This window comes from Perca flavescens, chromosome 1, assembly GCF_004354835.1.
Source record: "Perca flavescens isolate YP-PL-M2 chromosome 1, PFLA_1.0, whole genome shotgun sequence".
NCBI classification, from domain to species: Eukaryota; Metazoa; Chordata; class Actinopteri; order Perciformes; family Percidae; genus Perca; species Perca flavescens.
In genome coordinates, this window is record NC_041331.1 from 33,705,375 (window position 1) to 33,727,174 (window position 21,800).

General features: G+C 39.6%; 1 protein-coding gene across 1 annotated transcript in view; it reads right to left on the reverse strand.

Annotated features, from left to right (window-relative positions):
• Positions 1-2,276: 2,276 nt before the first annotated feature.
• The window catches only part of slc6a2 (solute carrier family 6 member 2), a 34,317-nt gene continuing 14,793 nt past the window's right edge, over positions 2,277-21,800 (reverse strand). Inside the window, exons 5-15 of the mRNA XM_028574503.1 lie at positions 20,747-20,885; positions 20,012-20,146; positions 19,293-19,396; positions 17,120-17,244; positions 16,482-16,594; positions 8,502-8,630; positions 7,545-7,644; positions 6,739-6,839; positions 5,641-5,808; positions 4,327-4,398; positions 2,277-3,975 (exon numbers count right to left, since the gene is read on the reverse strand). Coding sequence (XP_028430304.1) covers positions 3,952-3,975; positions 4,327-4,398; positions 5,641-5,808; positions 6,739-6,839; positions 7,545-7,644; positions 8,502-8,630; positions 16,482-16,594; positions 17,120-17,244; positions 19,293-19,396; positions 20,012-20,146; positions 20,747-20,885 — 1,210 coding nt within the window. The 3' untranslated portion in view covers positions 2,277-3,951. The remainder of the gene's footprint in view (positions 3,976-4,326; positions 4,399-5,640; positions 5,809-6,738; positions 6,840-7,544; positions 7,645-8,501; positions 8,631-16,481; positions 16,595-17,119; positions 17,245-19,292; positions 19,397-20,011; positions 20,147-20,746; positions 20,886-21,800) is intronic.

Genomic DNA, 21,800 nt, shown 5'->3' on the forward strand with positions numbered 1-21,800 from the left:
ATTATTAATAATTTATTGCACAGTGTTCTGTCCTGTCCTCTTTACCCTATTTCCTCCTCCCCCCGAGTGAGGAGTTGTAGAGTATGATAGCATGAGGGACAAAGGAGTTCTTGAGTCTGTTGGTCCTAAACTTGGGAAGGAGCAGCCTTCCACTGAACAGGCTCCTCTGGTTGCTGATGACGGCGTGCAGGGGGTGGCTGGCATTGTCAGTAATGTCCAGCAGTTTTAGTCGTGCAACAGAAAACTCAGATTGGACAGATAGTCTAGCTAGCTGTCTGGATTTACCCTGCAGAGATCTGAAGAGCAGTTAACCATAGTCCTCCCTTAAATCCACCAGAGTTTTGAATTCCAACACAAAGAAAGCGGAGGGTACCAGACATCTGCCATTCCATTTTGCTAATTTCTGGGACTAACAGGGACTAACCCTGACAGCACATCTGCTGTTGTAATCAGGCCAGTCCTCTCTGTTTTTGTTTTAATTTTTGAACTTATCTCTCTCTCTGTCTTGGCCAATTGTTTCGGCAATAAAAGTCTCCTTAGATCTTTGCCAAGACCGGTGTTTTGTTTTCTTTTTTTGGCCCAGCCTGCTCTCTGCTCCTGTGTGTGCCTTGAATGCAGCTAACAAGACATTGCAAGCAGCTTCAACAGATAAAAGGTTTAACCTGGCTCTATATTTTAAATGCATCGTGACGAGCGATTTGCTGCATGAATAATTCAAGTCCTCTGCAATCACATTCAAAATGTAAGAATAATAATCACCAATATTTTCACTACTCAAAATCAATTTTAAGACATTTTTTATGTCATCATTAGTGACTTGTTTGACTAGATTCACATTACAGATATCTGCTCCTTTATTCATCCAAGTTGTGGCAGCAGGCCAAGCAAAGCTTAGGCTTTCTTCTCCCCTGGTCTTATCCTCCAGGTCCTCTTGGTGGATCCCAAGGTGTTTCCAGGCCAGATGGGATTTGAAATGCATCCTCCTTATTAGAGGAAAAAAAATGGCAACCACCACTCCATCTGAAGGTCCACAGGCACTGTCCCCAACCGTCATGCAACATCCAAGAAGAAGAAGTGTGTCACTCGAGAAAGCCCACCAATGTCCAAAGCCTTCAGCATCTCACAATGAACCTCATCCACTCCTGGTACATTGTCACTATGGCCACTACTGCCATCCATCCATTATCTACACTGGCTCATCCTTTGCAGGTTCTCATGAAACCTATAGAGATGGGGTACGCTGCTGCACCACCATGCCAGACCCAGCCCTACCTTATAGAGAGAATTGAACTTGACTGCCTGAGATGGGGTCTTAGACATCTCAGCCCTGTCTTATGTAGGTTTCACAAGTGATGGAGTGCTTGTTGGGTGGCAAAATGGCTAGTCACATCTATGAAAGGATTCCCCTGGCTTGGCATAGTTTTGGGTTATCTCTAGCATTTCCCTTAAGTTGTGTGTTGGGTAAGATCCAGTCAAGTTTCAACTCTACACAGAGGCCAAGTTAAGTCATGTCCACCAATAACTTGCTGTAAATGCTCTGATTTCAGACAGCTTAAAGGCTTCCTGGTCAATATACTGTATGTGCCAATAATATCTCTATAAGATAATTTCTTGACAGAATATTACATAAAGACATTTTGTGTGTCCCAATTGCCCTTACTCATGATAGTAATTGAACTTTCTGATTGATTAGTTTTCTTTCTGGATAAGTCCAAACTCACAGTTGCAAACATAATAAAGTCCTATTTTCACAAATCCTTAGTTTCTTCTTATCATGAAGTATTTTTATCCTGAAAAAGCAATATCAGGTTTCTTTACTTTCTCAGTGTCCATTGTTGCTTACCTATTTTGTTTCTGCAGTTCACACTATTCCTTGCTTTCCTAGTTTCTTATTTATTGTAAATGAGCTGTGCAAGCCATACCTACTTTAACTGTGTTTTTAGTATAGTGTTTTCATGGTGGAAAACTGACAAACTGATGGTATACAGTGTACATTTATGATACAGCTGGACACATTGGAATCAGAGAGAGAAAAAGGATCAATCAGCCGCTACAAGAAGCCCTCAGTCAGCAGTAAAACTGAACAGAGTTTGAAAAGAGGGACCCAAAAAGTCTCTGAAAAGTGACATTTAATCAGAGCTTCTACAAGTGTGTGTAGAAGAAATTCTTTATTATAATAGTGTGAATACTTTAGACTTCTTCATATATAGTTTTCACTCACGTTCAACAGGACATTGGTATTGTACATAGTATTTTTGTAAACATAGTCCAGGAAAGCTAGGATGTATTTGTTCACATTCATATGTGACAAAGTAGCCCAGGGTTACTCTGAAGAATACTTTTTCTAAATAGTTCATCTTAGCTATACATCAAACACTATGTTATGACTGTGGACAGTTACGTTTAAAATACTTTACATTCACGTTTTGTTATAAACAATTTGATAAATACAAGATTATACATAGCAGAAGAATATATTTGTTATGTCTTCTTATATATTCCACATATAGTTGATTTTTTCTTTGTGGCTTTATTCCTTTCAGTAAGGGTCTGTTATAATTCATGGGTAAAATTCATCTTCATTCCAATAAATAAAAAAGAGAAACTGAATAAGATAATCAAAAACATTCCTAAAGGAACATATTGGCACTTCTATAGTGATGAAAAAGTGGAACATCACAAGATATGTTTCAAATAGAAATTATAAGCGTTGTTATCATGCATTTAAGTTAATGCACTGAAAGAAGCATTTGACAGCAGTCACTCATCAATGTATTGTACACTAACAGCGTACTTTATGGTTTGCAAATAAATCTGAATATACACACACACACACACACACACACACACACACACACTCTCTCTCTCTCTTTCTCTTTCTCTCACTGTTGCTTTGGAGGAAAAGCCACATATATTCCTCAGAAGCAGACAACAGACAAACATTTGCAAAGTAAAAATCACACAACAGTAATACAAAACTGTAACAGTTACGCCATTTGTTTTGCTGAATCTTCAGTAAACAGCCGGCACTGACCAGGTTCAGCCTTAGACTTTCTTTGAGATTAAGGCCTGGTTGTGAGTATGACGTTTCAAAGTATAAGGTGAATGAAGCCTGTCTCAGTTCTTTTAAAGCTTTGGAGTGATGCATGCACTTTTCCCATTTCTGAAACAGAATATGACACAAAAGCATTATAGCAGGCCTGGTATAATTTAAGGAGCTTGACTTTGATGCACTGTTGACCTCCAGCTGTTTGACTTCTGTATCAAAGGACTGGGTCAAATCAAGAGATTGCCATCTACTAACTGTGGCTTGATTTGGTGGGTTCCTGAGTCAACAAAGTAGATTTTATTTCTTCCTGTACGTACTGTAAGAAACATGGAGTGTCTCGCTTGGTAAGGCACTGACACAGATAAGCCACTATGCCAACAGAACAGCAAGACCAGCAAGCGAGACTTTCTTCCAACATAACAGTGATGTAATAATAAATTATCATTGACCTAAAAAAGTTTAAAAATTGAAATATTTGTCTCTCCTGCATACTAATATACAGGATAATGGGATTGTTTTGGTTTTACTATAACTTTATGTCCCTTCCAGGAGATAATTGTCGCATCACATACATAAGTAAAGTTATGATTAATTCAAATAGTATATAAAAAACATAAAAATGTCCATGGGCAAATAACCGTACATTGTCCCCATGGGGTGCCCCTCCCTTAAGCGATGAAGCTGTTGAATGGTTTCAAAATGTTAACAGGCCTAACTCTGAATCAAAGTGCTTGAAGCTGTTGCCAACAAAGGCCTTGGGTAGTAAATGCACAGGGAGAAGAGGCAAGCTGCTGAGAGAGGTTGGAGTCTGTTGCTCTTCTTGTCTGTCCGACCACTGGTGGCACACAGGAACTCCAAACACCAGATGTGAGAATGGATGAGGGAATTCTGGGTGATTGCCATCAGATGGCCAACCAATGCTTAAGCTGGAAAAAAAAAGAAAGTCTTACTGTACGTCCGTTTTGTGACTTCATGTCCAGTGTATTTTATTCCATTTTAACTGCCTTGGTTGACATTTCTTTTCTTAGTCACTGATGCCTGCTTTCTCCATGCTAATAATTTATGGCAGTTGTTATATCTTCATGTGTTGTTTTTGTAAGCCACTCTTTAAAAAGCCTACGCTGAAAAAAATATCTGTCTCTACTCTTTAAACTGTTCATTTTAAATCAATTAGCAATAGTCAATGCACAAGTCAATTCACAAACAATTATTAATTGCAGCCATTTAGCCAGTTCAAATTAACACTGTTAATGAGAAGCACAAAAAGTCGCCCTTACTGTGAACTGCCGTATATTTCCCTCAGCCACCAAATGCTGTTCATGTTCTGGGGTGATGCAATAGGCTATCCTCTGCAAAAGAAAAAAACAATTACAACACTTCTCACAAAACAAGTGTATCATCTTTGAGGCATTTATAAACCATACACTTGCCCTTTAAGATCTCTTCTTTTTATTTCTTATTTGATTCTTCATTTCTTGCCTTCTTAAAGGACTTTTCACATTTGCATGTTCTTAGAGGATCCAAAGGGTCCACAGTGATCAGTGAGCGGCAGCGAATCAGAGTCCAGTTAATAGGGAGTTACTGGATATTGTTGTTGATTGTTTATTAGGATAGGTAAGATACGGTTTGAATGCTGGAGAGCTAAGCATAATGCAAAAGACAATCTAGCAACTGACTAATGGAATTGTGCCAGTATAAATACTACTGAAACAATCAGGGAAATGGGAAGCAGCTGAGAAAGGGGGAGGAGCATGTCAGGTGGGGAAACTGGTGGAAAAAGGCTATTTAAAGGACGACTAGGGATGGCTGGGTCTGAAGTGACAAGACAGTAAGTGAAATGGAAAACCAGACATAATATTGAATAAATACTGGAGGATCACGGATGATTCCTGACATGCATTCCTGAGTGCAATCAAATCTAACATCAGGCATTAGTAACAGTCATTATGGACTTTATCTCTGACAAAATTATGCCAATGCTTTTTGGAACCTGTGAGGAATCCTTATAAAGAAGGTCAGAGATGTTTACACTGGTTATTATGAGGAGGAGACAGTCAAAACTTGAGAACCTGAAAAGATTCTTAAACCCTGAGTACCAACGGGAAATACCAATGCGATGTGATAAGTGTTACAGTAGAGTGAAGCTGACACTGGTTGACTGCTGAGGGATGAAAATAGCTCTCTGGTGCTTTGATGATTGTGATCATAAACTCCCAATGCTTTGAAGCAATCATTTCATTTGAAAGTGTTCTCACAGTGCCATTTTCATCAAGTTGAGAGTGGAAAGTTCTCTCCTAAATCAGATTGCTATTTTTAAGTTCTGTTAGAAAGAAGAACATGCTGTATCCCCTTTAGTCACAATTGTACTGTTTACCAGTACATTGTGTGTGAGATCCTATTTTATTTGTACCATATATGTAAGTACAAACTGTTCTCACCATGTGCTTGTGTCATTCAAAAACGTTTTAACAGTATTCGCTCCTCTTCAGTGATCATGCTGACAGCATGAACGTGTATTTAATATATACTAAACATATCTAGCTTACAATGTATTTTTTGTACCATGTGTACACAAATGTTTTGATACTGACCTCTTTGAATGTTCCTGGTACGCTGCAGAATTTGTATATGGCATAGCAGGGGACAAACAGCATGGAGGACATGGCCACACACCAGCCAACTACGTTGGACCAATGAGGGAAGACGTACTCATCATACTTTAGGCCTGATGATGTAACAGTACTGGCGATTACAACAAACTGTGATAGACACAAGAGAGAGAAGGGAAAAAAAGAGAAACAGACACATAAGGAGTGTTACATCTGTTTGTATTAGTGCTGCTTGTAATGTTCAACGTCTCTTTATTAAAATAATTGCAGTGCACATCCATGGATCTGCAAGTAAAAGGTTGGATGAAGTGGATTATAATTGGTAGGGTGTGGTGTTGCATCATTGGTTTCTCAATCACAATACTCATCTCCAATGTCACGAGCACAATTGTGCATGATGAAAACGCTCACTTAACAGAGAGGCCGCATGTAATTGTTGCACTCCATTAAGTAGCAATTTTTTGACAAGCATGTCTACTCTTTTAGAGGACAAAAGCATGTTCATTGGATCAGTACCCTATAGACCAAAATATATCGGTAAATAATGGTAATTCATTTTTAATTTGTCCCTTTTACTCACAATGTGGAATGACCAATTCTCCTGCATTGCAGCCCCATGTTACATATTTACACAGTTGTCCAGGGGACGCTGTAGACCGCCATTTGTATTAGAGGAAGCACATGACTGTCATGTGCTTGCTCTTATGCACGTGGAGTCGCAAGCTACTTATTTCACCTGCCAGTGAAGAACTCGTACTGAGGTTTAAACTGTCCTCCATGATCCCACCTTCCCTACGGGTACAAGCCAGAAGCACCATTGCTGCACCCTGTGGTGGTTGGTCAATGCTTTTTTCCTGTGTGCCACACATTTTATTACATTACTTTAATTTACTTTAGCTATTGATTCTAATAGGGCTGCAATTCTAATTCTATGTTAAATCTCTGTGTCACTGACAAGCACACTAGCGTATTTCCTACATGCTGGAATAAATGATTCCTTCAAACAGCTTTCGTCTGGAATCAGACATTAACCCTGTTCAGGAAAACCAGCTAAATTCAATGTTTTTTTATTCCTCTCACCAGCAGAAAAGCGGGGCTGACAAATTTCCAGCATAGCCTCCAGTAGAGACCTGGCTTGAAGCCCATCATTCGCTCGATATCTTCGCTGAAGCGGTCCACACCTGGAGTGAGCGTGAGAAATTACAGAGCAAAAGTTTAAAAAAAGTTGTTTTGGTCTGACGTGGTCTGACCCTGAGCTGACATAACTCATCACCCTTTTCTAAATATCTACAGATGGTGATGAGATAGAATAGGATTGATAGACCTGCAACTGTGTCTTCCCACATGCAATCTTATGACTTTGTTTAATTTCCTTGGGTTCTTTTTTGCATCATTTTGTCTTGTGGTTGATCTTGCTCACCCCTACATTGCATACGTGAAAGTACACAGAGATAAAGTCGACAGGCTGTAACATTAATCAGAACTTTGTTGTTCCAGAAATGTGACACTATGTAAGTTACAATCACTAAACCTCATTTTATGATTACATTTATGATCTTGGTCTTCATAGTTTTTGCTTTGTAAAATCTTAAAATTAAAAACAGGTTTCTATCAACTTTTTTTTCTTCTTCAATATTTTTGTCACTGACTATTCTTCTGTCATCTCACATGTTTCACTGTGTTGTTGTTTTTTACATTGAGGGCGAGAATGGTCGAGCGGATAAGATGTGTCAGTTTTATCTTGCTAATTTCATTCTCATTTTGTAACGTCATGACTAACGTTGTCAATGTCATTTTGTAATGGAATAAGAGTACATCATATAAATAAGTAGAAGTAATTGTAAAAACAAAATAATTTAATACCAAAGTACTGTAGAACTTCATACCATAAAACCATGAAACTCCAATGGCCTCGATCAACACCGCAAATAGTATAGAAGTCCCTGCTGCATACTTATCTAACAGGGTCAGCACGTAGATCCCACCCTACAGAGAGGGAAAGAGGAACAGAAAGTTTAGTGTGTGTGGTCTATAAATCTTCACCTTTGAAGAGAAGTGGACCCTTGTGTGCAGTCAATAAGCAATGGCCTCTCAAATTAATACATGTATATGCTTGTTTTGCCGTTTGAGGTGACTTAAAGTGTACTTTGAAGAGGACGAAGAACGGATTGTCGTGTGTATTGGAGATTTTGTACAATACATCCTTGGTTTGTATCTGAAGTGGTACAATCTGTATCTTGTGCAACGGAAGTAGCGTGAGAAAGGCATCGTTCACTACACAATCATTTTATTGATTTGATAAAGGGAAGAAACCATGTGAATCACCAAAGTCTGTATTTCTATTTACGGTTAGCATTTCCCCCTTGTGCTGATGCAATCTGAATGAATAGGGACTACAGAGAAAATTAAACATTTCCTTCCCGCATACAACTTTAACTTAATTCTAATTTGTCATCACAGTGTTATGCAAGTGTTTTTTGATCTTTTCTTTGAAAGAGTTCTGGTATATTTTTCCTGAAACTTCCTGTGATGACATAACGTCATTAGATTTGAATACTTCCTACCAGGCAGCGGTCACATCCAGTTTAAAGCTCTCATTTATCATGTTTCGACACTACATGCCATCCCTTAAGTCATTACAGAGGAGTACCAACACAGTGAAATATTTTAAAACAATATTTCTTGCTGTGAGACAGCCAATATTGTAGTGTAGGTTGTTCTTTGTACAGTATTTGTGCATGGCTGAAAAGAATACAAAGATAGATTTTGAGAGAAAATTTGAAGTGGGGCTTTGACAAGTGTTTCATTCAAGTATTGAGTTTAGTTTTACTAGTTTTACTGACATTAGTAATGCAGAAGAGTGCAACCAGGAAGGTTCCAAAGGCAGTGGCGAAGGTGAACACTTTCCTGTGTCTCTTGAGGAACTTGAAGTCATCTGATAGGCCTGTGATGACTGCCTCCATGCCACCCATCTGATGGATACAAACAGAGAAAGACGTGAGACTCAGAAATGTCTACCCAATTAAAATGTTCTAATAGACAATATACCTAGACTTTAATTGAGGATTACAGTTAGTTTTTTATTCTGACAATGGTTTAGCCAGAAGAGATCCCTTTAGAGCTTTAACATGCCAAAAATGTTATGGATTAACTTTTAAAGTTGCTTAAGTATACAAACTGTACCCTAAAGTCCTTAACGTCAGATTGGCATGGGTAAATGTAACTTTTTACAGTGGTGTAGCAATTTCCAACCAAACATAATTTTGATTGGGTCATTTTGCAATTACAACATCATATGTGCATAAATACAGGTTGATAGGAATTGCTTTCAATTTTGACCTAGTTGGACAGAATAGAACTTTATTATCCAACCAGGGCTTGGAACAGGGACAGACTGATAATCTGTGTGATCGGAAAAAGTCCACAAAAAAAAGTCTAATAAAGCAATATTAACAGCCAACAGCAGGGGACGGTAATACGATCACTTATATGCTCAGTGTAAAAAAAACAACTGAGGAAGAAGAGTAGGCCTACTAATCTGGCTATCACCAGACCAAGCTCAATCTTTTAAGATTGAACATTACAGGGCAAAATCAACTCGCCAGCAGATCGGGCTGGGTTTACCAAATCTATAGGCCTACATCATTAGACATGACAATGGCTAGTAGGAAACGTAAGGAGAAAGGTGGATGGGAAAAATTCAAAGACAAAAGGGCCAACTCTCTCGAGACTGATGCAGCAAAATGCAAAAAGCTCACAGAGTTAATTTCACATCAGCAAGAGGTACTGGTAAGTGCCACAAATGACACATTATAATAGGCTGCCTTTATCCCTATCTTAGCGAATGCATAGTCAGCTATCAATTTGGGTGTGCATCATGATTATGAAAGTTATCGTGCCATTTAGTGCTGTCAAACTTAATGTGTTTAATAATTTCTGTTAGGTCAATTTGAAACATTAAACGTGTTAGAAATTAATCGCGGGTTGGCCGCGATTTCAGGTTATAGTGAGCTCACTTTTGCTGCTCTGATGAAGACTATGGTATTGAATTAAACAGGAAAACATCAGACATGCATTGGTACTACTCTGACCGTGCTAACAAACAGGGAAGGGGGCTAAATAATTGCCAAATGTTTTACCATAAAATCCTAGCTTGCACTTTCTGTCTGTCTTCCATCAGAGTGCAGTTTTTCCTTGTCTTTCATATTTGCATTTACTGTTGTGGAACTGGCAAAGACGTGGTGGTTGTTTGTGAAAGCTTCACAGACAAAATTGATAGGGCCTAGTCATTTTCATAATTTCACAGCCTTAATATGAATCAAAAGTGTAATATGACCTTGGCAAAATATTAAATAGGTTATTCAATGCTAATTCTTTAACACAAAGCAACACATATCATCAATACTAGCTAATAATCTATCTTTAAAGGTCCCATGACATGGTGTTCTTTGGATGCTTTTATATAGGCCTTAGTGGTCCCGTAATACTGTATCTGAAGTCCCTTTCCCAAAATTCAACCTTGGAGCAGAATGACAGCCACTAGAGCCAGTCCCACAATGAGCTTTCCTTAGGATGTGCCATTTCTGTATCTGTAGCTATTGAGGAGGAGAGAGGGGGGGGGCAAGATGGAGGGTGGGGGTTTGGTCTTGACCAACTGCCACTTTGCTTGTTTGAAAGCCATGATGTGTCTTTCTTTCTCATGGGCGGGCCAAATTCTCTGGGCGGGCAAAGCAGAGAAAGGGGAGGTAACCTTGTTAGCCCCCAGCTGGCTGGGAATGTGTCTACATTTTTTTTTTAAGTTCATTTTTTTTGGGACTTTTCCCTTTAATATACAGTGACAGTGGATAGACTGGAAAAGGAGAAAGAGAGATGGAGGACCACACGCAGCAAAGGGCAAGAGGTTGGATTTGAACCCGCGTCATTGTAGGACTCAGTCAACATGGAGTGAACACTCTTACTGGGAGAGCTAGAGGCCACCCTGGCTGGGAATGTGTCTTGGATCCTACATCAGTCTATATCCACAACGTTCCACTTCCGGGATTGCTCCGTTGCCAATGAAAATTCTGCCGGATTTCATTCATTTAGGCCGGATAGCCTTTGCCTTGCGCTTCCTTTGTGATAGCATTTTAAACTCCGGTCGATTTATGAGGACAATGGTTAATCTTTTCTCAGATCTCTGCAAGGTAAATCCAGACAGCTAGCTAGACTATCTGTCGAATCTGTCCGAGTTTTCTTTTGCATGACTAAAACAACTTTTGCATGTACACGTTCCGCCAAAACAACTTCCTTCCTGAGGCTATTTTGCAGAGGTGCCGTTGCTCCGTATGGTGCTTAGCGCCACCCATGATGATTGTGATTGGTTTAAAGAAATACCATTAAACCAGAGCACGTTTTTCTCCCATCCCGGAATGCTGTGTGGACTCGCCAGACCCTCCTCGGCAGCGCTGCGGAGAAAGGTCTGGCAATGCGTGACTAACATCAGCCTAATAATGAAGTACAGCCACAGACATAGAACAAAATACACATACCTAGTACATTACAGCTTAAAGTACTGACATGGTCTTCATCTGATCTACTTGATAAATGATTGAGAAGATAAGTTAATTACTTTGGGAAAATTGCTGACAGATAGGAGGTGATTAAACTGTCTTTTGTTTATTTAGTGCCTGAGTGAGTCATTGGGCAGATGTTTTGTTAAATTATTTCTGGCTTTTGAAATATCAAAGAAGGAAGTTTTTGTTGCTGGAGACTGTTTACAGTCACTTTTACACTGATCACAATGAAACACATAACTCAACTCCTTTTACTTAAATTCTACAACTTGCTCCCACCTTCAGTCATCAAAAGTCATAATTGTTTTAAAGGATTACCCACCGTAGAGGTGCTGGACAATTTATTATTTGCCCTACTTAACAGTTGGCAGTGTCCATCGAAAATACCAAACACATTTGATATCTGGGAATATCTGGAAAGGAGATGGAGACTGAACAAATGCTGAGTACAATGAGTTCAGACTAATGCAGCTTTATTCACACAACAAACAAACATACTTTCATGAAAGAGAGAACAGTTGACATGCACCAAATGTATATGCCAAGGTTTCCTCTAGAAAGGAAGATAACCATGTGTACACCTTCCTAAGAGCATGCACCCATAGTGTCTCTACAAACATCAGAATAACTCCTCCTTTATACTTTTTGTCCTCACACGCTTCAAGCTATCTATTTCAGTGCAACAGTTTACTCTTAAACTACACCTTTTATGGCACGTGCTCCTAATAGATTCTCACATTCCTGGCTCCAATTCCTCTGTGTGAAAGTTGTACCCAAACTCATAATAGATTCTACACATTCCTGTGGGTGAAGGTTGTCCCCAGACTAACCTTCTTGTGTAGTACCCTACATACAAGATATAAAATACATTTGAAACATGTAGGCTAAAATATCCAACCTATCAACATTGGTATTATTATGTTGAATAAAGCGTATTAAGTAATGAAGTCAGCCTGGATGTGTATTTATCATTTAACAGTACCTTTTTGTTACATTAACAGCGTATGTTAAAGGTACAATATGTAACATTTCTGCATTAAAATGTCTAAAAACGACCATACCTATTATATATATTATATATATTGTTATATATTTTTTTGAGTTGTGTAGTTACACTATCCCAAATGTTTCAACCAAATGTCAAACCCAGAGAAATCTGTTATTTTATTTTCAGACACGGGACGTTTCCTATAGTCGCCTGTCAATGGCGTCATATAACCTTTCACCCTCTAGTTACTTGTAACTTCCGTCAAAACACGGCACCCAGATGATACGTTAATTGTGAATCACACAATGTCACAAAAAAATACTCCTAACAGTAATACTGCTTTTTCTGCCACAAGGCATCATTTTGTGATTAATTACATGCCACTTTGCAAGACATGAATACAGCAGAGATCTTATTTATTGATATATATCGATCCAGCTTAACGTTACTACGATGTGTTGGTTGACAAGTAGCTAACGTTAATGCTAATGCTTGGTGGATAATATTATAGGGTTACAACATTGTTCAACACGCTCATAAAGTTATTAGTAGCATGATTGTTTTCACCACGGATAAAAGCAGCGCTGGGCTAACCCACAAAAGGGTTCACCAGTAATGTTAACGTTAGCTGTATAGATAGACGACTAATCTAATGCTAATTTAGCCAGCTGCCTCACCCCCGGCGCAAAGACTGTTCTTATATAGCGCTTTTCTAGTCTCCACAACTACTCAAAGCACTTTAACATTGTACAGGAACCATTCACCATTCACACAAATTCATACACTGTGGCTGAGGCTGCCGTACAAGGTGCCACCTGCTCATCAGATAAACATTCACACTACGATGCACAGCATCGGGGGTAACTCGGGGTTCAGTGTCTTGCCCAAGGACACTTTGACATGGTACTGCAGGGCCAAGGATTGAACCACCAACCTTCTGATTGGCAGGCAACCGCTCTACCACTGAGCCACAGCCGCCCGAAAAGACTTTCTTCGGGATGAGAGCTGACAACACAGCCGGGACATGTAGCAATAGCCAGTTACTGTTAGCCCATAGCCAGCCAACACTAGCCACTATCATTACAGAAATCCATACAGTACTATAAGTACTATACAGCACTTAACTCCGGTGCCGGGTGCTTACGATGTTAACGGCAGTTTAATGAAGCGTTGGGAAACAGACCATATCAGACCCAAATCCGAGTCACAACAGCAGCCATCCATAATGTTAGCGACGTCTCCATTAGCGCTACCGGTGTTCGTGCCGAAAATCTCCTCCCTGCTGAATTTCTCCCCCCCTTCACGTTTAGCTGTCTTTACAGTTAGCTAAATTAACCTGACAAAAGGTGGGTTAAGCACCAAAACGAATAGTTAAGATTAAAGAAAAGTGAAGAGGGAGATCATTCCGGGCAGCTTGGAGATGTTCTGCTGTTGCACAAAGGCCATCAACCGTCCTCACCGTCCCGGCGGGAGATTCCCCCGGCAATCCCCACCCACACCCGTCTCTCAGCCTCGTTGAGTAGCTAGCTAGCTAGCGTTACAACAAACCCCATCTGCCCGGTGTTGAAACCATCCAAAAGGTGACGCTGACATGTGAAATATATTGTGATAGTCACAATATAGTCACACATTTGTGTTTTTAGCTGCTGGCTAATGTTAGCTTGCTGGCTCACTAGCTAACTGGTCAGCTACCAATACAGATCGAATCAAGAAAAATTTAATTATGTTGGGGAAAATGCAGCTATTTTATTAGAATGACATGAATAAACGTTACTAAACGTAATGTGAATAAACTTGAATGGGTAAACTCGTCCGTGAACAGATGCATTCTAACCAGCGAAGGTGTTTAACAATAAAAACTACAACTCCCATAATTCCACGTAACTTCCCAACGTCATCAAAAGTCTGTGTTTACAATCCATTGTTTTGGTTGAGAGACCCCTAGCGGCAGAAAGTTACATACTGTACGTTTAACACTCATAACTTGAACCATGCTACCAGGGAAAGTTTAAAAGAGAAACATTTATTTGGGAAATACATGATACGTGACATTTATTTTGTCGACTTGAGTTAAAAGTCATGTCACAGTGTTATTTCCATGTTATCAAGGGCGTGGGAAGGGGGCTGCTGAGGGTGCTGCAGCACCCCCCGTTGGCAATAGCTGGATTTTATATTTTTTAAATAATTACTAATTTGCTGTATGACATTATTTATATTTTTGTATATCAAATAATGAGGCAAATAGCACAAAAGGGTTATGGATAGGTTTGAATATAGCCTAATAAAAATGTTATAACTGGTCAAAGTGAAAGTGAAAGTGAGTCAAGTGATGTGACTCTCTGAGAAGCAAGCAGGCTAAGACTAGTTGACTGGAACGTTAGTTGTAGAGAATATGTCGCAGAAAAGGATACAAGATTTTTTCTTCCGGCATAGTAATGCGGCTAAAATTAGCAAGATTTCATCTGTAAATGTTACAGTTGATGTTTCCTCGTCCACCACCAAGGTAAACTCTGTTGGGGCAGCTGAAAAGCCTGAGTCTGAAATAACGTTAGCAAGCAACTCGAATAACATTAGCAGCTCCTTCATAGCATCTAACGATAACTTCACAGAAGGATTCGAAAAGCCCTGTCAGCCAAGCAACTTCAGTTATCCTGGAAGGAGGTTCGGGACAGGAACTTTTTCAATGGTCTTTTCAGCTGAGATGAGAATGAATGATAAGCCGTTTCTTGTGTAATTCGTTGTGTTTGAGTGCCATCTACTGGGCACAATTGGTAATTATCCTGAAATACGGGAATATGGTCAGCTTACTTCCTGTTCATGTGTGGAAAAGAACTACGGTTTACACGCTGGTTCAGTGTCTCCTGAAACTTGGGTTATTCTGCAAAAAGAATATGTTGCTTTAAAGATAATTCCATTCACTGTGAGGGCAATGCCTAGCCTGACAAGCCAGACCCACATCAAGATGTTGGGTCTGGGAACTCACCATTGACAGGGCTCAATCCGAGAGGCGGGATAAACGGTTGTCTTTCAAATTCCCTCTGCACGAAAATAGGAAAATAGGAAATAGGAAATAGGATAGCGCTACAACCAGGCAGAGCAACGAAGAAGATAGCAAAGCTAGTTGATAGATTAAACTTTTGCTGTATCTGGTCGGCAAAACTCCGAACACATCTTCCTTTTTTAAGAATGATTTCAGTGCCGTTCTTTTCTCAAAGAAAAGCTTAACTCCACAAGTCTTCCAGTCTTCCAGTTCCCAGCAGCAGCAGCCATAAGCCCGCCCACCAACTCTATACACGATGTGATTGGCCTGACTAGAGTTTGGTTTGTCCAGCTCGCAAGTCAACGGAGAGTGCCTAAACCCCCCTGGCTGCAAATTACATTTGCTGCCGCTAGGGTGCGTCTAGATTTCTAGGCTAGCCAATGCCTGTAAGTACGATTGTTTTCATTGCATATGTTTTGTGTAACAGAAACTGCTGTGACGTGGTTAAGACACATTTGCTGTGGAGAAGGCACAAGTTAGGAAATTGTTGGCGAGGTCATTGCAGCATGATTATTAGCATATATTTTCAAGTCAAGTGCGCTTCTGTGAGGTTAGGGTGTGCGCAGTGGAGTCGGAGTGGCGAGTGCTGTCGCATAATTGTGGAACAGTGGAATTGGTGGCTGCCCATGACTTTTCTAAAGCTTCTCACTCTCACCCATACACTGCGCTAAAATGACGTATTTAGCTGTCAAAATCCAAAACATTTCCTGGGGGGAGAAATCGTTATTCAGCACCCCTGGTCTAAAATAGGTTCCCGCGCACCTGCATGTTATAGCAGACTTGTTCACATAAGTCATGGTAATCTCACATAATTCAAAGCAAATTTGTGCTTTGGGAAAAATAAACAGCACGGTTCCTCAGAGATGAACTTGCACACTGAGTATGCAAGGACCATTATGTTCCAATAAATGTCAGGGTTAATGGGCAAGTCTTCCAACAAGATACGTGGACATCATTACTAAACAGAAAGGGGTCTCAAAGTACACTGTGTCTTCACTGTTCTGTATGCGCACAGTAAATCACAAGGGAAACTGTGCCTCGTTTAAGAGGAAGAGCCTTTTTTATGCATGAATTTCATCCGTAATATTCACCACTCAACTTGCGTCTTATTATTGTATTTGTGCTTTTATACTTACGGAAATGTATGTAGCAGAGTTGTGATCCTGCTAAAGATATTTCTACTTCAGGTCATAAGAATATGATTGAGTTTTGTAAAGTGGTCGTAGTGGTAGTTGGGACTCACCGAGCTGTCAATGCCCAGAGTCAGCAACATGATGAAGAACACAATAGCCCAAAATGTTGAGCCAGGCAATGTAGAAATTGCCTCAGGGTAAATGATAAACACCAATCCTGCCCCTGTACACACACACACACACACACACACACACACACACACACACACACACACACACACACACACAAAAGTGATGACTTTCATAAATGTTTACAAAGTGCAATTTGTATGCATGATCAAAATATTGTACCAATAAATAATGTCATAGCAAGTGAGAAAAAAGATACAAAATATCCTCAAAATGAACCTAGGGGTTAATAACACGTGTACCGAGTTGACCGCTCTCTGGGATATGTTTTCATGCTAATCGAATGTAACCAGTTTTAGCGCTAACCGCTAATTAGCTTGTAACGCTAGTACTCGGGGCATTGGTAAAGTAAAAAGAAATCTCTATTTCTATACCGCTAACAAGGCTCAAAATAGCATTCCACTTCCACGGTAAAACTAGTCACATTCGATTAGCATGAAAACATATCCCAGAGAACGGTCGACTCGGTACCCATGTGTTATTAACCCCTAGGTTCATTTTGTGCCGGAATTGTCCTTAAATGCCAGGTGTGAACAGGGCCTTGGACACCAGTACTTACCCTCTGTTGCCACATCTTCAATTTTCACTCCATGTTTATAAGCCATGTAACCAAGCACAGAGAAGATGGCAAACCCTGAGAAGAAACTGGTGACGCAGTTCACAGTGCTGGTCAAGAGAGCGTCCCTACAAAAAGAAAACACACAACAACAAAAACAAGTTCAAAAGAAAGCTGGGTTTCTTTATCTGTACATTTTCCATTTCTAAACTCCACAACTGTCCAACCCTGAATGTCCATGTTACCCATCTCCAAAAGTTTTGTTTTTAGTTGTAGCTTGGCGAGTCACCAACTTTATTTTTTACATGGACAAACTATCTCTTGTTAAAAAGAGACATTAGGCCAGTAGCATGCTTTTGACCTGAACATGCAAAGTCAAAATGAGGCCATGTGTTACTTGATATCTTTGGGTTGATCGTCTGCCAAACACTGTGTTTTAGATTGGATATTCAGTTTAATGAGAAACTTTTGTTCTCTGCTTCTTGGTGGTTTGATAGGTAATTAGTGTGCTGTTCTGTGGCCACTAACCTACGGTTGTCTAACAAACTGAACAGGGTCATCTCAACCATGGCCACATCCTAGGCTGAGGAACAGATATCTCTTGATAAAGCATTTTCTTACCACACTGACTTTTCCTTCCTTTTCTTTTTGTACTGTGTGCAAGCTGTGATAAGAACCTTGGCGAGAACTTTTTTTCAGTTTTTATCCCACTCTTCAGTTTGGTCGATCACACACATGCACATGTGCTGCTTTACATCACAAGAGCCTGTGCCTCACTTAAAGCCTTGTATGTGACAAACTAATACATTAATTACAGAGTAATTATCGTTTAGGCAAAAGAAAGAAGGAATGTATATTCATTTTACAACTGGAAGCTATCCAGTTCAAGTACAAGGCTCTGGAAATGTTATTTAAACAGAATAATTCAAATTAGCTTGCAGTTCTACAAAGTATTTCAAGATTCAATTTTATTTTGAGTATGATTTCCTGATCATTTTGAATTGTAGTTTTTATTTTAGATAACCGAAAAGTTCAATTTGGAATATATTGTACTGATAATTGAGACGGGGCATTTTGAATTTTAAGTCCAGCAGGCCACAGAACCTTTTGAAAAGCAGGCATTTAAAACTAGAAGACGTAACCAACAAAGAATGGCAGCAGTGCTGCGTCCTTATCTTGTACTCGTCTGATTGCTCTGGCGGTTTTCTACCAGACAATGAAAAAAAACAACTATTTAAACCTATGAAATGTTTTTTCCTTGGTTCCTGGGGTTATGTTTTCCTTACAGTTAGGAGCTATGGAGGACACACTGCTACTCACTCACTGCACTATACATTATGCAGATTTCCTCCATCTGTGTGGGCATTCAAACAAAAGTCTGTGTTCATTGCCTATTTTTCTAACAGCACTGGCTCATCCGGGCTGCTGCCTTTCACCTAGTTCAGATTTGATAATGCAAATCCCACCTGCCAGCAGTCCACACACATTTCTAAATGGGACATGAAAGGGGAGGAAGGCAGGAGGCCCCGTCTAGGGTTGAAGAAGGTGGAGGAAATGAGGACAGGACATGAGGGGAATGGCCCATAATGCTAATTACTTACAGTCCAGTACTGATTTAGCCTCTGTGAAGTGTGATGACACTTTGCATTATACAGTATTTCCCCCATTGGGAGATGACGTATTTGATAAGAACCATTTTTTAGATAGCTGTACTGCAGCAGCGAGATCATGTCAGCATTAACAGTTTTTCAGTAGCTTCAGCAAGATAAGTTTTGTCTGCTGGGTGTAGTAAATTTACAAACATGATAGGATAACCTGCTGTTTTGCCAACAGCGTCTGCCTCCAACAGCCCCACCGCTACCTATTAATGTGGAAAAAGATAAGCCGATAAGCTCCCAACCTAATGCCTGCTTTTCCTGAAGAAGAGCAGCAATATGAAAAACCAGTCAACATACAGCCTTTGGCTATTATCTGGCAACCCTTCCTGCCCTGTACTTTATCTGTCTTGTTAACACCTGGCCATTTGGGTCGGCCGAACAGATTAGCATCACCTCTGCTGCTGCCTGATCCAGTTACATCCTGGAGGAGGCCGGCTGCTTAAAGACAGCAGGATGTTATGTTGCTGCGGGCTTGCTTTGGATTATAAAAAAATCACAAATAAAGTGCAAGCTCTTACCTGTAGCAGTTGTTGTCGAATTTGTTATAACTGGCAAAAGCAATGAGCACCCCAAATCCTGCTCCTAGTGAGTAGAATATCTGGGTGGCAGCATCAATCCACACCTAAAGCAAATATGAAAGAAAAACAAAAAAAAAAGCTTTTGAATTCCTAAAAACAATGCTTCCAGACTAAAATACCACACAGATATGCAAATGAGGATTTTCATTATTTAGGTCATTATTTTCATCATTCAATTATTTCGACCAAGCTGTGTAGATTTCTTTGGAAAACACATGGCTCTGGTTTGCAAAACATGTGAATTAAAGCTATACATAACTGACTTTTTCTAAACTCTAACACATATACATCAACTCAGCTAGTGGAAGATTGTATCTTAGATATGTGTGCATTGAGTACATTCATTCATATACATACATTCAGTATGGGAGGCACCAGTGGGAATCTAGCCTTTAGCCTTCAGAGATTGAGATACTCCTCCCAATAAATTACAGTAACCCAGACAAAAAGGCTCTCTAAATCCACATAGGCTAGACTTTGACGTACACGTTACTCATAGAGTCTAACATAAATGGAAAGATTCAACAAAAAACACAACTAACACATTGAAACATGGGATTTCATACTGAAAGCAAGAATCATTCATTGCTCTCACTATTGATCCTATGTTGACCCATTCAAAATCTCTCCAACACCCATGGATGGGTTGTGTCTCTAACCTCTAGATTGTTGAGCCGCTTGAAGTCTATGTGGAGGTAGGCCTTGATTCCGTCCCAGGACCCTGGTAGAGTTATGCCTCGGATCAACAAAACAAAAAGTACCACATAGGGCATTGTAGCTGTGATGTACACCACCTGAATACACACAGACAGATAAAAGGGGGAAAAATACATCATGCAGCCCATTTTCATTGAACCATTCTTTCAATAAACAGAATCAGAATGTGGCCGACAGTATATATTAATAGAAAAGTGGAAAAAGTCCCACTCCCCCTCTCTTACTGTCTGACTCTTTGTCTAGAGTTGTAAGGGAATGTGCTACACCTATACAGCATGAAACAATACTGTATGTACAATATGTAATGCAATATGTAGTGGATATGATAACTTAAACACTATGATTGTAACTTCAAAATCACAATGTTTGCTATAATTTGTAGCTTTATTGCAAGTAACTCCAGTAGATTATATAGTATTATGGGCATAAATGAGAAAATAGTCTCCATGTTTATGTCCAATGTTTATCACTGACTCCTGACTTGTTCGACCCAGTACCGACAGTTTATACTGAGCTGCTTTCCAAGATGTCTGCGAAATGTATCACAGCTACAAACATTTGTGCAGATATTATAGTTGGCATAAAATGATTTGGGTTGTAATTTTTTTTTTAAGCAAAAGAAGTAAAAATTGAGAAAGTAACAATGGTTGTTGTTGTTTGGTGGTCTAGGCCTGTACCTTCCCTGAGGACTTGACACCTTTCCACAGGCTGAAATAGAGGATGAAGACCACCACCACGAGACACAATGACAAATCCCAGCGAGGCAGGCCCAGGTCCTGGATACCCCTACTCTCATGGAGATGTAGCACACCCCGTCTGCAGAAAGACACCCACACACACAACAGAAAGAACTGTATCATGATATCCAGAGGACATTCTTTAATTCTGATATACTGTATACTCTTATCAGTGAGAAATCAATAATTGCTTTTTATTATTAATAGATTTTAAAATTGTGTCCTACAAGTCACAGAACTACGATAAGAACTACTCGGAACATATAATGTGATATCATTGTTACAGTATATGGTATGGTATGTTATTTCTTTTGGCTACATCTTAACTGTTTAAGATGTAGAACAGGCCCACCCAGGTTCTGTAGCAGCTGAGGGGAGTTTAAGCAAAACAGCCCACACTGTAGGTGTCTGAGGTGAAGATGGGAAATGAAGTATGGGATAGACATGCATAGGACACCCATTACAGCATTCCACATTTAACCAGCATTTCCAATCTGTTACTGCCATGTCATCCCAGTTCATCACTGGCCAAATTATTCAGTTAAATGACCTACAACAAATTAATTCTAATTTGTTTCAACAATAATGTAGAATAAATATCCTTTACCTAAAGTACATTCTTTGGTGAAAGCTTAGTGAAGCTGGTAAATACAGCTATCTGTTGACTGGCTTTTAAAGTGAACAACATTTTGTCTTTCTTTTTTTCCAAACTACACACAAAATGATTTCGAATGCTTAATGGTTTTAAATACCAAACACTTACTGTCAGATCAAGGATCAAGTGTTTTATTTTGCTACAGTGAAACGAAGGAAGAAAAATGGTGTCTCTTCCATACCTATCTAAATATTGTTCCCAGCTGCAAGCTCATTCTTTGAATGTCTGCTCAGAGTAGTGGGAACTTCAGATAATAATAGTGGAGTAAGGGCCAAGTTCATGTGATACAATACATCAAATTATTGTGGCCACTTCATTTAGACACTGCTTTCAGCATGT